Source organism: Eucyclogobius newberryi, unplaced genomic scaffold (genome assembly GCF_026437365.1).
Source record: "Eucyclogobius newberryi isolate DKJ021-1_F unplaced genomic scaffold, fEucNew1.0.hap1 SCAF_6, whole genome shotgun sequence".
Taxonomy (NCBI): Eukaryota; Metazoa; Chordata; class Actinopteri; order Gobiiformes; family Gobiidae; genus Eucyclogobius; species Eucyclogobius newberryi.
Genome location: NW_027316278.1, coordinates 30532415 through 30557321, shown reverse-complemented (window position 1 = coordinate 30557321; position 24907 = coordinate 30532415). Strand labels below are relative to the sequence as shown.

General features: G+C 40.0%; 1 protein-coding gene across 4 annotated transcripts in view; it reads left to right on the top strand.

Moving 5' to 3' along the window:
- grid2 (glutamate receptor, ionotropic, delta 2) overlaps positions 1-24907 on the top strand; it is a 788159-nt gene that overhangs the window by 629876 nt on the left and 133376 nt on the right. For all 4 annotated transcript variants that reach the window (XM_072433310.1, XM_072433308.1, XM_072433309.1 and 1 more), the window contains exon 13: positions 2408-2603. In XM_072433310.1, coding sequence (XP_072289411.1) covers positions 2408-2603 — 196 coding nt within the window. The remainder of the gene's footprint in view (positions 1-2407; positions 2604-24907) is intronic.

Below are 24907 nucleotides of genomic sequence, written 5' to 3'. Positions count from 1 at the left end.
TCGCAAATCCATGGGTGGCATGTAGCAGGCGCTTAACAAGCAAACAGTAATTAGTTCCCCATAATAGTCCTCCATTCCATTTCTCAGAGGCCAAACTGTTCAGAAGAAACCAAAGCGCAGTAGCATTGTAATTAACAATAGAGTGTCAAATCCCCCAGTGGTGTAGAGGAGGAACAGTACTGCTGCTAGGAAGTGTTAGCCACTGTATTCAGCAAAGAACTCTCACTGTAATCCAATTTAATATGCAACAAAAACTCTAATACTGCACATTTTTAAAGAATCTGCGAGTACTCCGACCAAATCACCATTCCAATTGCACAATGCTTTTTCCTGAGGACCCACAGATACAAGCCGCTGTCCTGGCTTTAGGCTAATGCTACGACTAACGCCCAGAGCAGCTAAAATACAAACTGTGGAGACTAAGTAGATGCTAAAAACATCATCATATGGACAGAAAAGATGTTTGTGTTACCTCTCCTTCATTTGGTCTGTTTGAGTTGAAGCTGAACGTTAGTGAAACAGCGGAGAGCACCCTGGCAGCAGCGCTAACTCTGTATTATTGAGCCATGTGAGCTCTTTTTTTTTCAATTGTTTTTATCCGACACATCAGTGGGTTAAAGGTCATCAAATTTACTACGTTCTCAAAATTTACTTAAAGGTGCAATGGACGATTTTTCGTCGATTTGAGAACGCAGGCGGAAGTGCATATGCGCACTCCCCCGTGCGGACCGATACAACGCACACGTGCGTTTGTTTATTAGCGCAACGGATCGCATCGCATCTCTTGTCTCCCGTAGATTTCTGTCCACTTCTGCGTCAGCTCGAACTGTCTTTCTCCGTCTTCATTTTGCCCCGTACACTGAGGGAACTATATTATGATAGATCCATGCGCTTAGGCACGCGGAAACGTGGGGACGAGCCTGACGCGGCTGCAGGTGAGCGGTAGGTGCGTTTTATGATTGATACGTGGCAGGACAAATGATTTATCCACGCCACGAGGAAATATGATAAAAAAATTGCTGAAAAAAATCGTCCATACCACCTTTAAGTATTCCAATACCTTTCATTTTGTAGATTTTTACTGGGATTATTTTTTGCTCTTTAATCTATAACAAAATTGAGTAAGCTACATTTAGCTTACTTTTTCAACCATATTTTGCCCCCAGACTTACTTTATTTAACAAAAGTACAAGCCAAAAATCATACAGTATATGCTGCTGATAATGGAACAGCCAACCTAATTTGAAATGGCTAAATGATGTGTTTAAGGATTCGTTAAGATGGATGGTAACATTAAGAGTGTTTCAGGCTTTGTATATCAGCACTTTCAATCCCTATTTGAAAAATAATACAACATTAAATCCATATGATTAGCTCTCTGTTTACATTGGCCAAACTGGCTCCAATATCTCTGGTGATTTAACGCAAATTACTTGGTATTTTTCTGTCACAAGTGGTTCATTGCCAATTCCCTTTTATGTTGCTAGTATGTCAATTACATGTCTCTGCCAAAATGTCTCACTGGCTCTTTTGAGAGATGCAAATCATGCCTTTGTGCAGGGAACGGTTGGAAGTGTAGCGCAGCTGGCTCTTGTCCCCACGCTGTCAGTGCAGTCTGCTCTGTCCAAACCGTTTCCAACGAGAGCCTTGTGCCACAGTGAGCAGCTGAAATATGACTGATATTATGAACTGGAGAGATGCTTTTGTTTCTGTTTATGTGATATTAATGAGATTAAAAGGGCATGTTGTAATTTTCTACTCTGCACAGCCTCGCATCCACGGCCATGTGTGGTTTCCAGAGTGTTTGGTCATGCTACAACAGATGAAATGCCAACGTTTCAATAATCTGGTGGGACCAAGCATTAGTTTTTGTAATATTTTATTTGTCACATACTGTATTTGACAGAGGTGGTAAAAGAAGGTAAAGGACGAGATGTTTGGCATGGGTTGTACTATTATGTGTAATACTAAACCACGCCACCAGTTGTCAGCATGGGACCAAGCATTAGGTTGTTTTACATTTTTTATTTGTCTCATGCTTTATTAGACAGAAGTGGTAAAAGAAGGTAAAATAAGGTAAAAGAAGAGATGTTTGGCAAAGGGTTGTACTGTTGTGTTTAATACTAAACCACGCCACCAGTAGTCAGCATGGGACCAAGCATTAGTTTTTGTAATATTTTATTTGGCACATGCATTATTAGACAAAAGAGGTAAAAGGTAAAAGAAGATATATTTGGTTGGTTGTACTATCATGTGTAATACCAAACCACGCCACCAGTAGTCAGCATGGGGCCAAGCGTTTTTGTAGCTATTTTATTCACTATTTGATGAGAGAATATACTGCATTTAAAAAAAAAAACAGGCTCTAACCTTCTTATGTCAAACTCTCGTCTCTTGTGGTCCCCAGGTCTCTCCAGGACTTGTCCAAGCAGACGGAGCTTCCTTACGGCACAGTTTTGGACTCCGCCGTGTACGACCAGGTGCGCTCCAAGGCCATGAACCCCTTCGAGAGAGACCCCATGTACTCCCAAATGTGGCGCATGATGAACCGGACCGGAGGAGCCGAGAACAACGTGGAGGAGTCCAGGGAGGGCATCCGCAAGGTAGGATCATATATGGTGCCGCGAGATGCTTTTACGTGCGCTGGTAATGTCTGACATTTGGAGAGGAGATGAACTGATAATGCTTTACTTATACAGCAGGATGTAACGCCTCCACCAACACATATTTAAAAGAGAGGAAAGCACAATAACGGTGTCGACATTGTTACAGGATGTATTATCTTTTCTGACAGCTATTGTGTTGTGTATGCTTTTATATCTAGAGTAGGATGAGAAAATTCTAAACAATTCTAAACAAAGTAACAATCCCACACATGAAAAATGGGTCACTCATACAAATACAGTACATTTAATTCACTAATATTTATTACGTCAATGAACTTGGAGAAGGTTTTTGGCGCCCTCTATTGGCAATCGTGTCACGTGAAGCATTTTGAAATGTATAATCATGAATATTAGCAGATTGGATTATGTCAAAAGGAGGCAGAGAGATCTAACTGATGATGAAGTGATCTTAATGTAAGAAGAGATGAATGTAGTTTATGGACCATTTCTGTTGCATCCAAGCATTTTAATGTCACCAAATGTGTGTGAAATTAAACCAAAAGCTACTCAGGCTTGACTACAGATTTCACAAAAAAGTTGTCAACATGATTATGTTTAAAAATGTACCAAAAAATACGTTCTTTTTCCGGATTACTTCCTGGTTGGACATTGGCAGCAGATGTGACGTAGATAGAGGTAATTCCACAACCGTTACCTAGCAACCATATTGTAAACAAGGGTCAAAAACCATATAGATTACCTGATTACACCTCTATTTAGTCTAAACTGTCAGAAAAATGTGTCAGTTGTGTGTAAATTGTATCTCCATTTTTAAGGGAATGTCACTTATTGATGACATCACAGAGAGATTCTGTTTTAGAAGTCAGATCTGAATCTTCTAATTCTTTAAAAAAATATATATACCTCATAAACTGGCACTTGGCTGATGCAAACCCGTGATACATACCTGTATTTACCACTGGTTTTATCCCTCAAATAACTTTTTAGTGACAAAGATGAACATGTCATATGCACTTTGAAAGCTTGAAAGAAAAAAAAGCCTGTCAATGCACATTTTTGCTCATTTTCGGCTAGATTTTGAAAGGATTCCTTTATAATATAAAGTCAGGAAAATATAATTTTCCCAACATAAAGTTTAAGAATGTTAATGAGCACAGGCCATTGAAACCATTACAACACCATCTTTGTCAGAGGGCCGTCTCTGTCTGTCTTCCAGCTCTTATTATACTTCCACGAGCATAACGTGTTCCCGTCAGCACAGTGCCCAAAAAACCTCTCCAACAATGACAGCCAAGTCGCGCTGTTCTCCTCCAGACACTACTCCAGAGCCAGTGGCTTCCTTCATACACCAGTGCCACTTCTCCTCACCTTCCACCAGCATGAGTGCCTCACAGAGTGCTTCACAGAGTGCCTCACAGAGTGCTTCACAGAGTGCCTCACAGAGTGCCTCACAGAGTGCTTCACAGAGTGCTTCACAGAGTGCCTCACAGAGTGCTTCACAGAGTGCCTCACAGAGTGCTTCACAGAGTGCCTCACAGAGTGCCTCACAGAGTGCTTCACAGAGTGCTTCACAGAGTGCCTCACAGAGTGCTTCACAGAGTGCTTCACAGAGTGCCTCACAGAGTGCTTCACAGAGTGCCTCACAGAGTGCTTCACAGAGTGCCTCACAGAGTGCTTCACAGAGTGCCTCACAGAGTGCCTCACAGAGTGCCTCACAGAGTGCTTCACAGAGTGCTTCACAGAGTGCCTCACAGAGTGCCTCACAGAGTGCTTCACAGAGTGCTTCACAGAGTGCCTCACAGAGTGCTTCACAGAGTGCTTCACAGAGTGCCTCACAGAGTGCTTCAGAGTGCTTCACAGAGTGCTTCACAGAGTGCCTCACAGAGTGCTTCACAGAGTGCTTCACAGAGTGCTTCACAGAGTGCCTCACAGAGTGCTTCAGAGTGCTTCACAGAGTGCTTCACAGAGTGCTTCACAGAGTGCCTCACAGAGTGCTTCACAGAGTGCTTCACAGAGTGCTTCACAGAGTGCCTCACAGAGTGCTTCACAGAGTGCCTCACAGAGTGCCTCACAGAGTGCTTCACAGAGTGCTTCACAGAGTGCCTCACAGAGTGCTTCACAGAGTGCTTCACAGAGTGCCTCACAGAGTGCTTCACAGAGTGCTTCACAGAGTGCCTCACAGAGTGCTTCAGAGTGCTTCACAGAGTGCCTCACAGAGTGCTTCACAGAGTGCTTCACAGAGTGCTTCAGAGTGCTTCACAGAGTGCTTCACAGAGTGCTTCACAGAGTGCTTCACAGAGTGCCTCACAGAGTGCCTCACAGAGTGCCTCACAGAGTGCTTCACAGAGTGCTTCAGAGTGCTTCACAGAGTGCTTCACAGAGTGCTTCACAGAGTGCTTCACAGAGTGCCTCACAGAGTGCTTCACAGAGTGCTTCACAGAGTGCCTCACAGAGTGCCTCACAGAGTGCCTCACAGAGTGCTTCACAGAGTGCCTCACAGAGTGCTTCACAGAGTGCTTCAGAGTGCTTCACAGAGTGCTTCACAGAGTGCTTCACAGAGTGCCTCACAGAGTGCCTCACAGAGTGCTTCACAGAGTGCCTCACAGAGTGCCTCACAGAGTGCCTCACAGAGTGCCTCACAGAGTGCTTCACAGAGTGCCTCACAGAGTGCTTCACAGAGTGCCTCACAGAGTGCCTCACAGAGTGCTTCACAGAGTGCTTCACAGAGTGCTTCACAGAGTGCCTCACAGAGTGCCTCACAGAGTGCCTCACAGAGTGCTTCACAGAGTGCTTCACAGAGTGCTTCACAGAGCAGCACAGGCAGAAGGCGACGAATGTTTAACAACTTGTTGACACGGTTTGTGTTAATTAAATACGAGTCCCGTCGGTTGAGGATGGTCCAAAAACAAGATCTGATCCAAAGCTTCAGGCGACCAACACAAGGAGATTAGAACTCACTGACGACAGAAGTGGAAACCAGGTTCTGAAGGCTGTAAAACTACTAACTCTTGATGTCCGGCTGTTTGTCTGATTATCTAACCATATTTGTTGTAAAAGAGTGTTTACAGTGCCATGTTTTATCATGCATTATTTTGGCTTTTAAAAATGATTTTGATCACCTTGGGATTAGTGTTTCACATTTTCTAATTTAACAGAATGTCTACATTTGGAAAACCTGTTTTGAAACACAACATTGAAACTACTCCTGTTCCCAATTAGGTATTTAGGCAACGGAGCGCCTCCTGCTGTCAACTGTGAGAATGAACACAGAAAATGAAGCCCTTAGGCAACGTGACTGCTACGCTAATAGAGCCATGGGATTGTTGTGATCGTAATTTGACCACAGAACGAGTCTGGCGGTAGTTTTTGAACTTAAAAATTGCACGGGTGATGCAACAATCACTCAGAGAAGATGAGCTCATAAACAGGATGTGAGGATGAAGCAAAATACAACTCCATTCAACAGTTGTCCGCTCACAACTTTGCATATGTATCCTTATAAATACACTTGTTCCTTCATTACTTCTTTGGCCTGTTCTCGCAACTATGGGCTCAAAGTGGAGTATGCCCTTGTTATAACAATTGTGCAATTCCTACAGTAACGTTTTATGATGGTCTTCACCTCAAGGAATGATATTATTATTTAGGAGTAGGAGAGGTGATCGCTCAACAAAGTAAACAAAATAAAATGATCATGTTCTTTTGATAGAGTTTAGGAAAAAGAGGCTTTTCAATACAACAATTCAAGTGTATCGTAAGAGTTGTATCCTGTTGATTGCACGGATGAAGTAGTTAGTTGTAAGAAGTAGTCAGCGCTACTTTGTCAGAGCACAAACCACTCTCTGTCACACCTTATTTCCTGTACATCCCGTGTCTGATTATTGCTGCAAACAAACCCAAAATTATGACAAACGAGGCTCCAAGAAATTCGCAAATTGCGCCTAATTCACCTGTCCTCGCTCCCGTCTTCGTCTCTGCCACAGAAAAGCGAGCCATAATTGCAAGCTTATGGTACATCATTCGCAACTGTGTTTTAAATCAATGGGTATTTTCCCTGCTTAGTGCTTTAGCTTAAATTACCTCATCTGATGGCAAAATCAAATGGACTTAACAGTGGTGTGAATTAGTCCAGTGGGAATGCAGAATTAGCTTCATGCGCAGATAATGCAGACTATGGATGGCTTTTACGGGGTACGTTTACAGTTCTTGGGATTGTTAGACAGGCCGGACCTTTTTGATGGCGCCGTAAATCTGCCTCATTGACGTGGACAATACGCGGACATTGTGGTTAAACGCTTAATTTCCTGGGGGTGATTACTTGCCACCGTAAATACCTGACGACCGCATTTCATTTGCATGCATGGAGTGTCATATTTGCTGCAAATTTTCTTCTTACCGGCGGCGTCATCGGGGCCCCCCTCCGATCGCTGGCGCGTACCATTTGAACCGGAGCCAGCGCGAGGAGCAGGGAGGAGCATTTAACGTGGTGGGTGGCTGTTTTTTAAAATGATTAGATAAAAGCGGCACACAAGGACACGCGAGAGAGCGGTGAGCGGCGTGTGAGGCAGAATTAGCGAGGCAAATCAACCAGTGTTTGTCTCGTAAGCTTTGATTATACATTCCGGTTAAGGTCGCTGTGTTGTTTTGAGGTAAAACTTACCAGGATTATATATATATATATTACAACACACCCTTTTTTTATGCGCACTTGTCTCCATGGAGATGTCATTGCCTCGCCAAGACCGACTTTTTTTTTTCTTCTTTTTTTGTGGTGTCGGGTGAAAAAGTAGTGCACTCAAAAGTTTCCACAATTCACATTAAAAAATGGCTACTGTATTTTCTGGATAATAAGTCGCACCTTTTAACATAGATTTGGCCAGGGTGCGATTTATACTCCGGAGCGACTTATATGTGATATTATTCATTATTTTCACACTGACAGCCGCAAGAGGGCGCTCTAGGCTCTAAGCGACGCAGAAGAAGAATCTGCACTTCCTCTACCTCTGGAGTTTGTGGAGTTGTTTAGAAGTGACACAGAGGAAGAAGAATTCAATGGATTTAGTGATTTGGGGTAAAACTGATGCTTTGGTAAACTTGTTAGCATGTTCTTTATGCTATAGTTATCTGAATAACTGTTCATATGTTATGTTAACATACCAGACACTTACCACAGTTCTGTCTGTGCCTCATGTAGCTGAAGGTGTTACCGTTAGCATACGTACACCTATTCACCATGTTGTTCTCTTATCTGTCTTTAAATTGCATTTCAAGATGAAATGTCTGTTCTCGGTTTTATCAAATACATTTCATCCTGACTTATACTCCAGAGTGACTTATATATGTTTTTTTTTTTTCTTCTCTATTATGCATTTTTTGGCTGGTACGACTTATAGTCCGGAAAATATGGTAGTTTATTGTTTACAAAATGGCAAAGGAAGCGCGGCCTCTCATTGCAGTAAAGCTAACGACAACTAGCATGCTAACAGCATCGGTCTATAATCACTTACTTAATTTGAAATACCACTATAATTTGGTTCTACTAGATGCACAGAAAATGTAATTATGTATTTGTTCTTAGTTATTGTATCTTGTAAACTTGATTAACCTTGAAACAGAAAGTATATGTTCACACCACTATGTTATTTAAAGACCGCAATCGCCTCAAATGACCCCAGACTAAAAGAACATCTCTAAATTCACTGCGTCCACAAATTGAAAAATGAATCATGCGTTTTGTTTCAATGTTCATAAAATCTCATGACTAATGATAAATGATTTCCTCTCATGCACTGCTTTTCCCCAACGGAGGCGCCATGCATCACAAACCCCAGTAAAACTCTTTTTTACTGTCCAAATTCCAAGAAACAAGTCGCCGTCTCCAAAGTCGTTTACAGTAATGCGTTTGATCAGAAGCGCGGGAAGAAACAGGGACGTCTTCACCTCCTTCAGATCACTCCACACCCTCATGTCCCGCCTCTGCATCACTCTCGACTAATTTTACTGCTATTTTATGTATTATCCAGTAGCGTACTTTCTTGCTTATGCGTGTGACAGTGCGTGAGCGTCAGTCAGAAGGGCCGTTAGCGCAGGATCCACCAGTCAGTTCGACCCCAAGGCAATTGTTGTGGCGTACATTTTTGTTATTGTAATAGAAGTAGTGGGCGTAGTAGTTGTACGTGGTAAGTGAGGTGTTTGTTTACTGACCGCAATTCTTACACAAAGAAATTCAAAGTGATTTAGATCAAAATTGAAATTATCATTGTGCAAATAAGTGCAGATTAAGTACTAGTAGCAGCAGCAGTAGTAGTAGCAGTAGTAGTAGTAGTAATAATAGTAGTAGTAGTAGTAGGAGTAGTTGTCGTGATCATGACAGTTGTAGGAGCAGTAGTTGTTGTAGATAAATCTATTATAACACAGTGCAGATTAAATACTTTCAGTGATATGCACAGCTAAACAGTAGTAGTAGTACTAGCAGTAGTAGCAGTTGTAATAATCGTAGTAGTAGCATTAGTTGTTGTGATAAATCTACTATAAAACAGAATATACACAGTAGTAGCAGTAGTAGCAGTAGTAGTAGTAATAATAGCAGTAGTTGTTGTAGATAAATCTATTATAAAACAGTGCAGATTAAATACTTTCAGTGATATGCAGAGCTAAACAGTAGTAGTAGTAGTAGTAGTAGTAATAATAGTAGTAGTAGTAGCAGTTTTTTGTGATAAATCTATTATAAAACAGAATATAAACAGTAGTAGTATTAGCAGTAGGTGTAGTAGTAATAGTAGTAGTAATAATAGTAGCAGCAGTAGCAGTAGCAGCAGTAGTTGTTGAAGAGAAATCTATTATAAAATGGAATACAAACAGTAGTAGTAGTAGCAGTAGTAGTAGCAATAGTAGTAGTAGTAGCAGTAGTAGTAGTAGCAGTAGCAGAAGTAGTAGCAACAGTAGCAGTAGTAGTAGCAGTAGTAGTAGTAGTAGTGGTAGCAGTAGTTAAAATCCATTATAAAACAGAATATAAACAGTAGTAGTAGTAGCAGTAGTAGTAGTAGCAATAGTAGCAGTAGTAGTAGTAGTAGTAGTAGTGGTAGTAGTAGTAGTAGTAGTAGTAGTAGTAGTAGTAGTAGTAGTAGTAGTAGTAGTAGTAGTAGTAGTAGTAGTAGTAGCAGTAGTAGTAGTAGTAGTGGTAGTGGTAGTAGCAGTAGTAGTAGTAGTAGTAGTAGTGGTAGTAGTGGTAGTGGTAGTAGTGGTAGTAGCAGTAGTAGTAGTAGTAGTAGTAGTGGTAGCAGTAGTTAAAATCCATTATAAAACAGAATATAACACATATAAACAGAGCCGTTTTGGTGAATTCTCACTAGTTTAGTTCATCAGTGTTTTGTTATTATTGTTTGCCTCCTTCACAATGATCGAGCCAATCATGTCTTAATCAGACACTTCACATCGTAGTATTTGCCAGAGAAGAATGAGTCTTAAAAAGAATGGGTCTTAAAATAACCAGGATGCTCAGTCCTAACATTGTCTGACTTCAATGTATCTCCTGTAAATACCACAGATCTAAAACGACGTGGTTGCAGCAGTAGTTTCCTGACTTCAGCTGCACGAGAAAACACACTGTATTTTTGGACAGGAACATTCAGGAGCTCCACTCGTACTATGTAGTTACGCCGCCTTTATTCCCTTCTCCTCTTCGCCGCTGCGTCTCTTGTTTGTCTCCCCGACGCTTTGACAATTCCCCAAACTTCACCTTTTGCTCTGCATGAAAATCTTTGTTCTTTCTGCTCGGCTTTTCTCTCTATACCTCGACAATGCTGCTCTCCGCGGGTCTTTGCATAAGAGGATGCAGGCTGCACTCTAGTGGTGCAGCGACTGCCTTTCTCTTCTCTGCACTAATATAGCCTGATGCAACCTGGTCTGTGGTTTCATTTAGCGTCACCAAATTAGCTCGCACACATCCAGATACAATCATTACAATATGTATTTGTTTGACTTTCAAAATTACAGAAGTATTTGTTTGAAAATGATTCAAATGGCTGTGATTTTTCAGTGATGTAAAAATATCTGGCATTTCATCATAACAAGCAGCAGATTGTCATTTACATATTAGTTTTGAAAAGCTCAAGCTGATTTTGCCTTATACGTCCCCAGTGAATAATTAGAACTAGTTTTAAGGCACAGCAACTGTCCCTGTTGGAAATATATTTGAATTAATATATGATTAACTTGTTTTTTACTCCATACAACTCTGCACAATCAACACATTTAAAGTAATCTGTAAAATGAGCACAATAAGACTTTTCAGGTTGTCAGCACTTGAATGACTGCACTTTTCCATATGGTATTTCATTTTAATGTGTCTTTGGTTGAATTAATTGCTTTATCTCATCAACCCACAAGTATTTGTACTGTTTTACTGGAGCCTAATACAGTACGTGCATTTTATGTGGAGGTTACCACATGTTGAGCCCCTTAGGGTCTTTGGTACCATCCATTACATTCTATTGTAAAATCCAATATCAGGTGGAGGGAACACCACCTGCTTGTCGCCATGGAGACAGTATGGCACAATATTCTATAACATGACATTTTTATTACTGCCAACATGCTCAGGCCTGTGGCATCAATTGTTTGTCTCCATGGAGATGGTTTCATGCCATACTGTGCAACTTATCATTGATAGTAATAACCTCTCTTATAAACCCTTCTCCAGAAAAGTTACATAGTGCAGCTTTAAGTCGTCTTATGGTACAATGAGGGATGGTATTTAGGTTGGAATAAAAGCAGAAGCTAAACCTGAGCCTCAGTTATTCTCAATACGAATAACAGACCCACAGAGCTTGTCCTACCTTCATGTCTTATGTTTCTTCACGTGTTCTGTTGTTGTTGTTGTTGTTGTTTTTTACTGCTTGAATTGTACTCACTAACCTACTCCTTTTAGGTTTGTTGACCTCTGTGAGATTAACATGACATATGTTGTTTGCATATAGCACACTTTTGTTACCACTCTTCTTTTCCCTCTAAACCTTTTCCCTGTCATCCGTGTCCACAGCGCATTATGGATTTTCCCCTCACTTTCGATCCCCCGCAGCAGAATAATATTATATGTCAAAACAGGTCAGCATCTCGTCTGTCTACTACATCACATATTGGCTGGTGCGTGCATAAAACCTGTGCATGTTCCAAAGGCTATCAAACCCTAACGTGCTCATGTAGAGAAGCCAAAATGTGTCCCCAAGTAACTTCAACCTGATGTTACTCAAGTAAAAGTGTAAAACAGCATTAGGGGAAATACCTACCACTCAAGAGAGAGTAACTGGGCGTAACATCCTCTGCGTAATTTGAAGTATAACATATCAAAAAATGAATAAACAATATCTGTTTTTCCTCAAGAAATAGCCACGTAACTTTGAAACACTGAATCATATCTGAAGGAAAGAAACACAAATGTTCATTGTAAAACTCAAGCTTTTGTCACTGACAGTGGAGACAGTTACTCAAGTACGAGTACTATTACACTGTACAATATACTATTCAATCATAGGAGGAAAAGTATGCAGCATGCTGAAAACTATAGCGAGAACTACAATTTATTTTAAAAAGTTATGAATTATTTCCAAGACTCACTTTTTAAGTAGCATACTGCCTGTGCTTATGCAATATCTTTAAGACAATGTCCAGTCTGTCTTTTTCAATATAACAGAAGCAAAAATATATGTGATTTTGTCATTGAGTCTATGGTGTAATATTGGTATTTTGCATTTTAAAACTTTAAAACAACATTTAAAACAATCTTAGCCCTGAACTCAAAATGCTAATAAATAAAACACTTTACCTGGAAAGGCAGCGTGGAGTGACGCTGTTCGAATCCCAAAACAGTCGCTGCGAGTACTGAAGTTGTTTGCTACACAGTGAAGGCTATTTGAAAGAGTCAATTTTTTTGTATGCGTCTAGTACACTTTTGTGGTAGTGTAGGCCTGACGATGGAGATCCTGAGGCGGCTGCTGGTTCTGCTGCTGAGGAGGAAGAGGAGATGGGAGCAAGATGGTATTTACTCAAGCATTGTATGATGTACGTGTTGGACATAAACAGGTTTCAGAAGCCATAGAGACAGTGTTGGGAACCAAAAGTACATATTCAAACTACTAATTTGAGTAAATGTATTCTGGTACAGTTACTCTTTCATTTGGTGGTATTCAGAAAGCAGTTACTTTCCTCAAATCAAAGGAAATACATTACGGTACCACCTGATCACACAATTTAGGTTTCGATCCACTCTGCATGTGTGTGAAAAATAGATAAATATATAACTACATAGCAAATGGTGCACCAAACTTAAAACTGTTTTAATAATGTTGCATTTTTTACATTATAATATGATGTAACCCACCATGACCTGACTAAAGTATTCAGAGTACAGGACATGATTTTACCATGTACTGGAATATGTTACATAGTATTTATCGATGCATGTATATAAGTATTTCGTAACTAAATGCAGCATACAGATTCAGAACCAACACCAGTCAATCTATATGTCCACTTAAGCCACTTAAGCCACTTTCTCACTAGGATAGTGTTAGATGCAATATGGACTGGAAATATAATATTTTGGGTCCTGACACAAAAGTGTCTTGGGTCAACAACAGAAAACAATTATTATTATATCTTATTATAGAAAACATTATTATTATCTTTTTATCTTTATCTTTTTCTTTTTTATTTACCTATTTTATTTTATTTACCAAGAGTTATATTAAGAGTATGTTTTTGAAACTTCCTATAATCTGTCCTTTCTTCCTGTTCTACTGCGTTGTAACAACGAAATTTCCCCTTGTGTGGATATTAAAGGATTATCTAATCTTATCTTACATGGGACACAGGGCGCAAAACTGAGACCGTCCCGGGTAAATAGGGACGTCTGGACACCCTATGCTAACATGCACTAGCTTTGTTTCGCTAAGTCTGTCGGCTCAGCAAATCAAGGTATCGGTTTGAAATACGGCGGTTTGTCACCAGATACATTCATCATGTTTTTGCCGTTTCACCTGAGTCTGCGTTCTCTTTTGGTCTCTCTTGTTCAATCATCTTGCGGGCATAAAGGGGCCCAGAACACCCTGAAAGCTGGCACCTCTCACGGTCCCATTCAGAGCCGTCAAACTGGGCAGAACGGATCACTTTTGTGCAGTGGAAACACCATGGACCGTTCTGCCCCGGATGAAAACATCCCTTTACACAGACAGAGCAGAGTCAAGCATGGCACTCTTATCTCTCAGAGCGCCGCTATAGCTCTGATGTTACTCTCTCAAACATGTATCCACATTATAGTTAATGGCTTGAATATATTTCTCGGCTGGCGGAGTGAAAGGAATTTTGAATGGCGTTTAACTTATGAGGCAGAAGTAGCACATGGATAAAACCTTGCTCAGCTCAATGGCTCTCTGCTCATTTTCATCTCTTGGCTGCATCTCGGAGGGTTTGCCGGAGCACCGCTGGGTGACTGTGTGACAGCTCCTCTCACTCAGGCCTCGAGAGCCTCTGGAGTGACGGCGTCCCGGTTTGAGTGATTTTTACCGAGATCATCCAAAGGTTCCACTTAAGAAGGCTTCGACATTGTTTTAGCTTTTGAGTCAAACCTCCACATTTCTCAGCTTCATGTGGGTGTCAGCCAATTTAAAAAAGATGTTAAGATTATCTTCCTACTTCAAGCAAAACGACCACAGCGCCATCTGCAGTCTGTGACCTGAATCCAAGGTATGAGAAAGTAGATATGTCCCCATCGTCCAGATCGATTGTCTACTGCTCACATGTCTTGGGTCTTATTTACAAAGAAACAAAAAACACAAAAATGTTATGTATGTGAATTTCTACTTTTTTTTCAATCTACAAAAAGTAAATTTAATGTGTTCAAAACTCTGAACTATTTCCATTGCTCTCCGAAACAACAAAACAGGAAGACCAAATAATGAAGGATGAAAGAATATAGCACCTGATCACTGTTTCCATTGGTTCGGGAAGGTCTCCACTGTCATTGGTGAACCTTAGCGACCTATTTGAGCCCTCTTTGAATCCTGTTTGACCCGTGCTAGTTTCCAGAGCTTCATGGCTTGCATCAAGCTTCTGGAACGCTCTAGTTTGAGGTGATTGGACAAGAGAGAGGGCAGACTCTGGTGAAAACAGAAAGCAGATATAAATAGAAAATAATAATTTCTCACCAAACGTTCCATATTTCCAGTGATTCTGACTTGTATGTTGAGCCGACCGACCTAGCAAAACAAAGCTAGCGCACATTAGCAACGACTGGTTCCTGTTTATCGACGCATTGCACTTGCATCAAGACACAACATATTATTTACACACTGCACAAACCCAATGCATGACATGAAGATACATTAAAACATGAAGTAGAGGCACAGAGAAGTAGAATTGATGCAGAAAAATTGGACAATAAACCATAAGATGTTTCTTGTTTACTCTGGCTTTAGTCACGTCGCGGGTGGAATCACTAAATGTCTTTATGTGGACTTCTAAGATCAGTCTCATGAAGAAAAAATATAAATCAGGTACGCTTTAGATTTGATTCCTTTTACAATGTTTCGTCCACTAAAAATGGGATTAATAAATCAGTAATCAATCAATCAATCAATCAATCAATCATGTCCTGCACAAACTATGGATGATTTAACAAATGACACATGCGTATATTTAATCCGAATGAGATACATACTTTACCATTTGTATTTGTGAATAATACATAAAGGCAATTTGCACTGGTCCAAACATATTCATGACTTAACGCATTGCTGACATCCTAATTATTCACCGCATTGAAGCACTTTTCACAGCTGTCAGAGGCCAAAGTGGTGTTTTGTCGTCATGCCACAGCTAACAACAACTAGCATGCTAACAGCGCACTTCCTGGTTGGTAGAGGATAAAACGCAAACATGTTAAACTGATCATTTGTTCATTGTCTTGCTAAAATATATGAAAACACAATTTGGTTTTGCCAACTAGCCAGCTCTAGTAAACTTCTTCTTCTTCGTTGGTGTTTTATTGCGGTTGATATCCAAGTGATACATTATCGCCATCTACTGTAGTTGTACGTCTGTAAGTATTTGCCTTACGCTATTATACTGTTATACTGTTAAAAAAAACAGAAACAAAACTGCACTCCGGCCATCTCAAATCCAACAATACGCAGAGGCCTTCCACCTTGTACTCTGACTTATTCTTTGAGCATAAAAGATGGTAATACACTGCTGAACGCAACATTAACCAAACCAAGGCCAAAGGCAATAAACGGACTGGGGGGAAAGCACTTGTTTCACTTTGAGAGGAGACGCAGTGAACCCTAGTGAGCAGCTTCTGACCCCATTATTCCCACTTTCACACACGCTTGTACTGCAGGGCCCGGCTGTCACGCGGTGGGTGGGAGCCGGGTGCGCTGTGACGTAGGTGCCTGGGTGCCACCGGAAAATATGCACTTTTCAAATGAGATTTATCAATAATAGTTTAATGTTTGATTTAATGTTTGGATATCGTATATAGCTAAATAGAAAGTTGGAAGATTCATCAATATTCTAAGATTTTTATTATGAGCTAAATGTCTAAAGCTTTACAGTGTAACAAAACATCTTGAATCCTTTATTTTTTTAGAACTTCCGACTGTTCAAAAAGTGGAATATTTTGGAATAAATAGGCTAACATGAAGCCACGAAGTAGCATCTAAACCTCATCCATATATACATAGCATTACAATTATATGCTGGACATTTTGCGTTTCCAATTTATTTTCTTCATTAGAGCTGTCATTTTTTTAATCCACTTTGCATGAAGGAAATACATTTCAATTTGAATTTCAGATGTGTTTGGAGCATTAGCATGTTGAAACGGGCCTCCTTTTGCACTTGACCTACAACATGAATATTTCATTTCGAGGCTATACATTCCTTTCTAAAAATATAAAATGAAATAAAACATTTGCCGATCAGCTGTTTCAAACCTTTTCCGAGATCAAACTGTTGTTGTTTCACTTGGAAATGCACTTCTCGCACATCGTCTTCTCCAGTCACAGTTTGTTACGGTTCACACCACATCATAATTTAAGCAAAATCAGGACTAAACTTGGACTAAATTAGGTCTAAACAAGGACTAGAACAGGATCAAACAGAGTCAACACCAGAACTTAAATGGGCTCAGTTTAAAAACCTCCTAAATCACTGTGTCAACCCCGTCTTGACCATGACAAATCTTTCATTTTAAAATTTGTAAAAACTATTCAGAATGACGCCTATTAAAATGAAACCCACATGTCTTTGTCACAACTGTACTCCTACATTTGTCACAATCGTGTTAATAATGTGCTCGCACTCCATTTTCTCTAGTTATAATTGATGATTATCTGTTACGGCCCTGATTCCCAGCGTCGTATCATATTACATTATGCATGTGCAATACCACCAATTTGGCATGTAATCACTGCTATTCTCTCTAAGTGCTATTTTAAACGTCCAATCTTCACTCTCCCATCTTTCATGTATGCAGTTATGACCAATCCCATTTCCTACACGTGTGATATTCCATTTTATCAAAGCCATTTCCCCCTCTCGATCACAAAAACACCTTATTTTAGGATAATATCATGGAAAATTGCCAAGCTACATCACATTTCTGATGAATATATTGGAGGGGGCAGTGGTGTAGTGGGTTAGGTTCATGAGCAAATCCTTAACCCACTCATTGCTGGCTCAATTTCTCCCAAATACGTACTTGTTGTTGTATTCTTTGGGTTCACCACATTGCTTGCCCCGCAATCAAGAAAGACATCCAGCATAATGTGTTGATTTGCTGTAACTGAATAACAAAGTAATACACGTGTACCATGAAGCTAGTGCAGGGTCGGCCTCCATTGAGATAGTTTTGCCTGGAGAAGTGAGAAGTGCCTTTTTTCAAGTACTTCCATTGAAATATACCATATGCAGTGTTTACATATGATTATTTTAAACCCCAATATTGATCTATAAAAGATTCGTACTAGAAATGAGTACCAAGACTTCCTGTTCAAAACTTCCGAACTGATAATAATGGTATTTCACCGTAACAAGCAGCAAATTGTGATTTACATGTTTTTATTTTGACAATACATGACATTTAAAACTCTATATCAATAACTTGGTGTCTTAATTTTTTCAAATAATCCCAACTAAATACAGGGACGTGGGCAGGGATAAGGGGTAGGTGAAAACAGAAATCTTCGTAGTACTTCAGTGTCAAATGCAGAAGAATACCAGATTAATCAAAATACCAAATTGATTGTTACTGCTGCGGGAACACCATTATAACAATGTTAAAAGCCCCATAAAGCTGGTCTATCACCTTAATAACATAATTGTATTTTATTTTTTTTGCCATTATTCTTCCAAACTATTAGTATCAGCAATGAAACTGGGATTAAAAAACATGAATAAAAGGCTACAAATTGCCAGCCTGTGTCATTCAACAACTTAATAAGCGGGGTTAGGCGCCAACATAAGCCTATAAGCTCTCGCCAATTCGCCCTAATGACTTCTGTGATGATGACGAAGATTACCGTAATTCCTCCAGCGATGCTAAATCAAGCAGTACTGAGGTAGACACTTTTCTGGGTTGAGGGGCGCGCACGAGACTCAGGAGTGCTATTGAAACAACCAGCGGAGAGGTGAGGGTGCGGTGACTGACGATACGGGTGCGCCAATGGGTGCTCGGGGACTCGGGCACAGGAAATTGGGAGATTTAGGAGAGGTAGCAATGGTGCAATAATTCCAGAATAGAGCAAAAGGAGGATTGTAGATGTTACGTGCAAGGACAAGCAAGGTTGGATAAAAGTATTAAGAGATAGGAAGAGCGATCAGGGATTGTAATAGGATTGAGATGGGGACCGCTGGATGATCAGCCCTTGGACGATGCATCAATTCCGGAATATTTTTTTTCCCCCCCGAAAGCCTTCCAGACTCATAAGCACTGTGCCGTATCGTGGAGCTCGTTTGCCTAAATAAGCTTAAACTCATTTACGGCTAACGGCTCTGTAGATGGCGCTTTTGTCCTCAGGCGCTGTTGTTATCGACCGCCGCAAAGGTAATAACGTAAAGAAAACACAGCAAAGTAATCAAGGTATAAGCGTGTCGCAGTGACGCACGCGACTGGACGTGCGTTTCACCCGCACTAGCATTCGATATGTAAGCACGAATTATCATCTTCAAGGTTAGCTGTTCAAACTGATGTGGTGGGTTTGAACGGCTTGTGAATGACATTCCTTATTCCTTTGTCGTCGAATATAGTCGTCAACATCTTATAGTCGTCAATTGTCTTAAGGCTCATATGCGCTCTACGTTCCAGGCGCACACGGATAGAGGATGTGTTGTTTTGTCCGTCCTTTGGTCTGTATGCGATGTTTCTGCTCACAGCTGATGGTTACGCAGCGACAGATCTGTACACGCGCTGACCCCTGGGGGCAGTAGTGAACATAGCGCAACAGTGGAAATGACTAGATCAAGCTGTCAAGCAGATAAATGTTTCTCTCGACTCATTTTCTTGGCTTTTTTCCAACAAATTTGAGCAAAAAATAGCTTTGTTTTTCTTGGCGTACGTTTACTTCCGTTTGGGCCGATTCTCTAACTGACTTTGCGCGCCCTCTGGTGGTCATTTACAGAACACAGACCTGGCATTAAAACTGGTTGGAAGTGTAAATAAAGCTATGGACACACAGAGCTTTTTCCGCATAAAAATGGAGCATAAATTAGTATTTTAAGTTATTCAATGTATTTATCCATCTTTAGTGACTGCAGTGTAATCATGGCGTTGTTATTCTAAATCGACATGCTAAATTCTGCTTGCTAATCTTGTTTCCTGTTCCTTTTGTTCATGTTAATTATGTCACAAATGCACTAATTGCATGATGTGCAGCTACCAGTATGAGTACCACTCTTAATATTTTATTAATCTTATATCCACTCACATCTTATTTCGATAAAAATGTTATAGATGATTTTTTTAGTTAGTTTTTGCTCATAAATTTGTGTTCTGCTACCAAAATAATAGAAGAGCTTGAGAGTCAAACATTGGGCATATTGTTTAAAAATGCCACAAAAAGAGCTGATTAAAAACAACAATAAAAAAGGGTATAAAGTGATATTTCTGTACTACTTTTTACATGCATTTTATACTTGTACATATGTTTAAAGACTTGTTTCTATTTGATTGAGATAGCCTCGTCTGACTATCGTTATAACAATGCTACAAAATATATATCAAAATATTCATTCATCGCCCACTTCTACTTGACAGTGACGTTGGTGTGGAAACCACGTCTAAAGGGACAATAGAACGTTTAGAAATCTCACTACAAATGAGCCTTTCACTGACAACGACACATTCCCCGCTGCTGCACAGTAAACCTTAATGACTTCCAGCCTCAATCTGTAAATTAGCCTCAGCAGCAAGAAAGGATGAATGTTAATATGTTGGCTATATTTGTATTAAAAACATTTATCTTAGTCTTGCCTACTCCTAAATCAGACGAGGTTACCACATTTGGCAGAGGTTTGAAGCAGATACTCCATAGCTTTTGGGCGACCGTTCAATTAGTAAGGAAAATTGTAGTAGAATATCAGTAAAAAAATCAAATAAAAATAAAACATCCATCGAAACTTTGAGCCATTGCAGCAAAAATGGGTTTCACATTTTGAGGACTTTTCACCATTCAAACGAGATCATATTTTGTTTTTTGAATCGTATATAGCTATGGCAACAGTCCTAATTTGCCATCGCCGCGAAACCCACGGGTTGAACATGGTCGATTAAGGATTTCATCTTACTTTTTGATGTTGCCAGTGATAGATCAGCGACTCCTACTCACAACGCTAACTCTCGACTCTGTGACATCCATTTTTAGCGCAGATGAGAAATGATGTCGGAAAGAGGTAAAGAACACGAACAAATGTTGTGGAAGGGAGTGAGGGATGGAAGCGAAGGGGGGCGGCGAGATGAACGAACGAAGGGAACCACGACAGAGAAAGTTATCGGCAGGTGAAATGGACGGCGCCGCACAGGTCCTGGCGGTTTTATCTGCCTCTCGCCCCTCGCAGCGGATCCATCCCTCTTTCATCTCCCTCTCTCACCTCTCCATCCCTCTTTCATCCCCCCCGTTTTCCTCTCCCTGCAGCTGCATAGTGACTCACTCAGCCTCCCAACTTAAAGATTCTGCTCTATGCTCCTCTCCTACAAACATGCTCGGACCAGAAAGGGAGGTAGCAATTATTTTGACTTCTGATTCTGGCTGCCTCCTTTACGGTCCAATATAATGCTTCATTTAGGATTTTTTTTTAACCGTTTTGATCGCATTAGTCTTTCCTGTGGTACGACTCCTAATGTCTGTGTTTGTGGTTGAGGCCAAGACATTATTCTGAAACGTTAAAAAACATTATGTAAAATGTATAGCTGTTTGTTGTTCCCTCATCGAAAAAATGCTTTTGCTTCAATCATGTTTGAGTGCTCAGAAATTCGCCGTTTGAATTTCCCCCCCGATTGTTGCCAGACAGGTACGAATCCGGACATCTCCTGCAGTTTTTAAGTCCAGAAACCATCACCGGGCTAGTTCTGCTGTCAAACACGACTAATGGATGGCTGTATTGGCATAGCGTTCATGTTGCCTAAGGGCTTCATTTATTAGTTAGTTGTTTATTCCCCTTGTTGACAGCAGAGGGCGTTCCAATGGCTAATGACCTAATTGCAAATGGAAGTATAGTTTTAAAGTATGTTTTACAAATGTTGACGTTATTTAAGATACTAAATCGACATAAATAATATATACAACAGCTATAATATAATACTTTATGGTGGAAAAAAGGATGCTTTGTTTTTTTTTAGCCGTTATCCAAGAAAAACAATGACACATCCTGTATTTATGCAATTACTGGTGATATATATACATACCATGAAAAAACATTCTTACTGCGAGCAAGGTCGCCTTTCAATCGATCTGAGCTGTAACTTGTCCTGGCGCCGTCGTCTGCTTGTTCCATTGTTGTTATCTCCACCAGAAAATACATAATGCATCTGGAAAACACACGTGCAATGCAAAAAATGACGATTTAAATAATTGTGGTCTCATGTGCTGTTTTATGCATCTCATGGCTGCGATGGTTTGTTTTGTTTTGTTTTTTGCAAATGGTTTTGTCGTGGTTAATTACATCTGTATTCATTAAGACAAGTGTTTCAGGGATGAGGTCGTGTTGATGCATAATATCTCATCATTACTACAATAATTACCTGGGAATTGAAAACATCGTCCATTTTAATCTGAAATAAGAGCCTTGATTTCCAAATCAAAGTCATGAAATAAAAGAGTTGGTGGAGTTAATGGCATGACACGCTGCTATTCTTTGTCTACCTTTCTTTTAGTTGTGAGACAATCATTAAATCATAATATATTCCTTTTTCAGAAACTTCCTTGAGTTATTTTTGGTTTGGTAATCTGAGAAGTCTTTTTAAACTCTCACTATACTATTCACAAGATTTATTCTGCCATTTCAGAACTCTAATTGCTTCACTGAGATGCATCACACATTTGAAGCTCATTGTTCAGCTATTGTTTTTGCCTCATTTAAACTGCTTTACTTCTCAGTAGACCAGCAGAAGATAAGCACTTGCGCCCGGCATTATTTTGACCTTATACAAAACAACTCATTACTATTATTATGTGACTTATCTGGTGGGAAATTCCGCCACCTGCTTTACCTGGAAAGTTCACATGATAAAATAAATAAAATAAATACAATAAATGAAATAAATAAAATAAACAAAATACAATACAATACAATACAATACAATACAATAAATGTAAGTAAATTAAATACATTAGCTAAATGTATGAATTAAATACATAAATGAATAATAAATGAAATAAACCTATAGTATAAAATAATACAATAAATAAAAACAAAATGTTTAATTAAAAACAGTACACTTGTTATTGCGTTATTGTGATATTGACAATAGCATACAGTTTGTGAAGGCGCACCTTCAAAACTGTATGCAACAGTTTCACAGAACTTTTTAACTGAAAGGAAAGTGCACAGTAAAATATCATTGTTTTGAGTAGTTTAATATATACAACAGCAGTAAAAGTTTGGAAATCACATAGAACCCAAAGGTGACATTGTGAGTGCAGTGAATGTTTACAGCCTGGTACAAAATGGTCTGAGTGCTAAGTGCGCCGTGTTGTTTGTGGCCACAGTACGGAGTGGATTTGTTCTCTTGTTTGTACACTTAACCACTGCCTTCAGCGCTACGGCACACAGCGCATTCAAACAGCAGTGTCGATCCTCACTCCGTTCACTTTCTTTATTGTGCGCTCCAAATTGGTATTGTTTCAGTGTTTTTCACTCAGACCACCGGGTGCAATAAATGGATTCAATTTACTTGTAAATTCAATATGATGAATGAATAAATAAACAAGCAAGCAAGCAAGCGTCCCAGCCAATTCTTTACATTATTTAGGCTCAGTTGGAAGAAATGCTTGTGCACTAACCATAAAGATGTTGACATAGATTGTAGATGTAGGGAGGAAAGTAAGTGAAAATAGTCATGTTACTGAAATTGATTCGGTAATTGTGCTCTTTTTAGAAAATGTATTCATTCAATATCAACGTACAAGATAAGTAATCTAAATGAAACATTATTGCTGTTTAGTGTTCTCATCCAAGTGTAACGACCGTAGACTAGAGTCTTTTGTAACTTTACTGTTGACTCCTTCACCATGACATGTGAAAACTATGACCAAAAAAATGCAGGAATTCAGTTCAGTACGTTGTTGTGTCAAAGGAAATATATTATGTAACATGTGCAACATATCTAACAAAAATGTACCTGGAGTAGCATTTAGCTTCATTTATGCTAGTTTGATTAATCCTGGTTGGAAAAGCTTCAACTGTCAAAGACATTCTTCAATAACTGACGTTTTCTCAATCTCAAAACGGTGTGTAATACCCTCTGCAGCTAAAACTCAGGTAGATCTGGGGTAAACTGCTGGGATCCAAATGTTATTTTATGTGTTATCAAAAAATGTTGGTTCTAAAACAGGAGATGTCACAATAAAGTTACTCAAGCATGTTTAAAGGCTAATAACACTACAAATAATGTATAATATTTGTTCTTTAAGCACGACGAAAATAAAAATGAATGGATTTGCCTTTATTGTCCCCATAGGGAAAGTCCTTTTCTGCATTTGACCCATCTTTCGATGCCACTGGGGCAACCTGTCAGGAGCAGGGGCCCATCTCGGTCAGGACCACTGTAACTGGAGGATTTTACCTATTGTGTTTGTTTTGGGTTTTTATCCAATTCAATCCAATAATGAAAAAAACTCTGATACAAATATAAGCCACTTATGACAGTGGGTGTGACAGGATTCTCTTGGCCTGCCTTGCCTCTCCTGGCATAACAAAACAGGAAGTAAGGCACCTGACTTTGTACCACTCGAACAATACAAAACTAACAGATGAACTAATAATGAATTACAAGCAAGACACGCTGAGTAGTTGACAACTAAAATAATAAATATATTACTGGCAGCCCGACCTGTCAACACGCATAACAGCACTGCTCTAATTGGCCAGTGCTCCACCAAAATACAGATAAAACAGACTGTGGTTTAAAACAGCTCCCAAGTTTTGTATAAAAGAGTGATCTAAAATACTTAAATGTGCGTTAAAAAGTAATTAGTAACTATTACTTTTTTAGTACAAGTAGCTTTAGTAGTAGAATTATAAACCCAGAATACATCGATTCAGCCAGAGTTTCTCCCTGACAGCAACACTACTCTACACTACACACGCACACGCACACGCGCACACACACACACACACACACACACACACACACACGCACACACACGCACACACGCACACACACACACGCGCACACACACACACGCACACACGCACACACGCACACACACGCACACACGCGCACACACACACACGCACACACGCACACACGCACACACACGCACACACGCACACACGCACACACACACACACGCACACACGCACACACGCACACACACGCACACACGCACACACACACACACACACGCACACACAGATACGGGAGAGTGACTACAGCTTTCTCACATTTCTCACAAGTATAACAAGTCATCTAAAAGAGTTCAAACACAGCTCATCAGCTCCGAACACACTTGACATAGACACTAACCAGGTCGGACTTTGCCAGGATCGCCTTTTGTTTGAGCTCT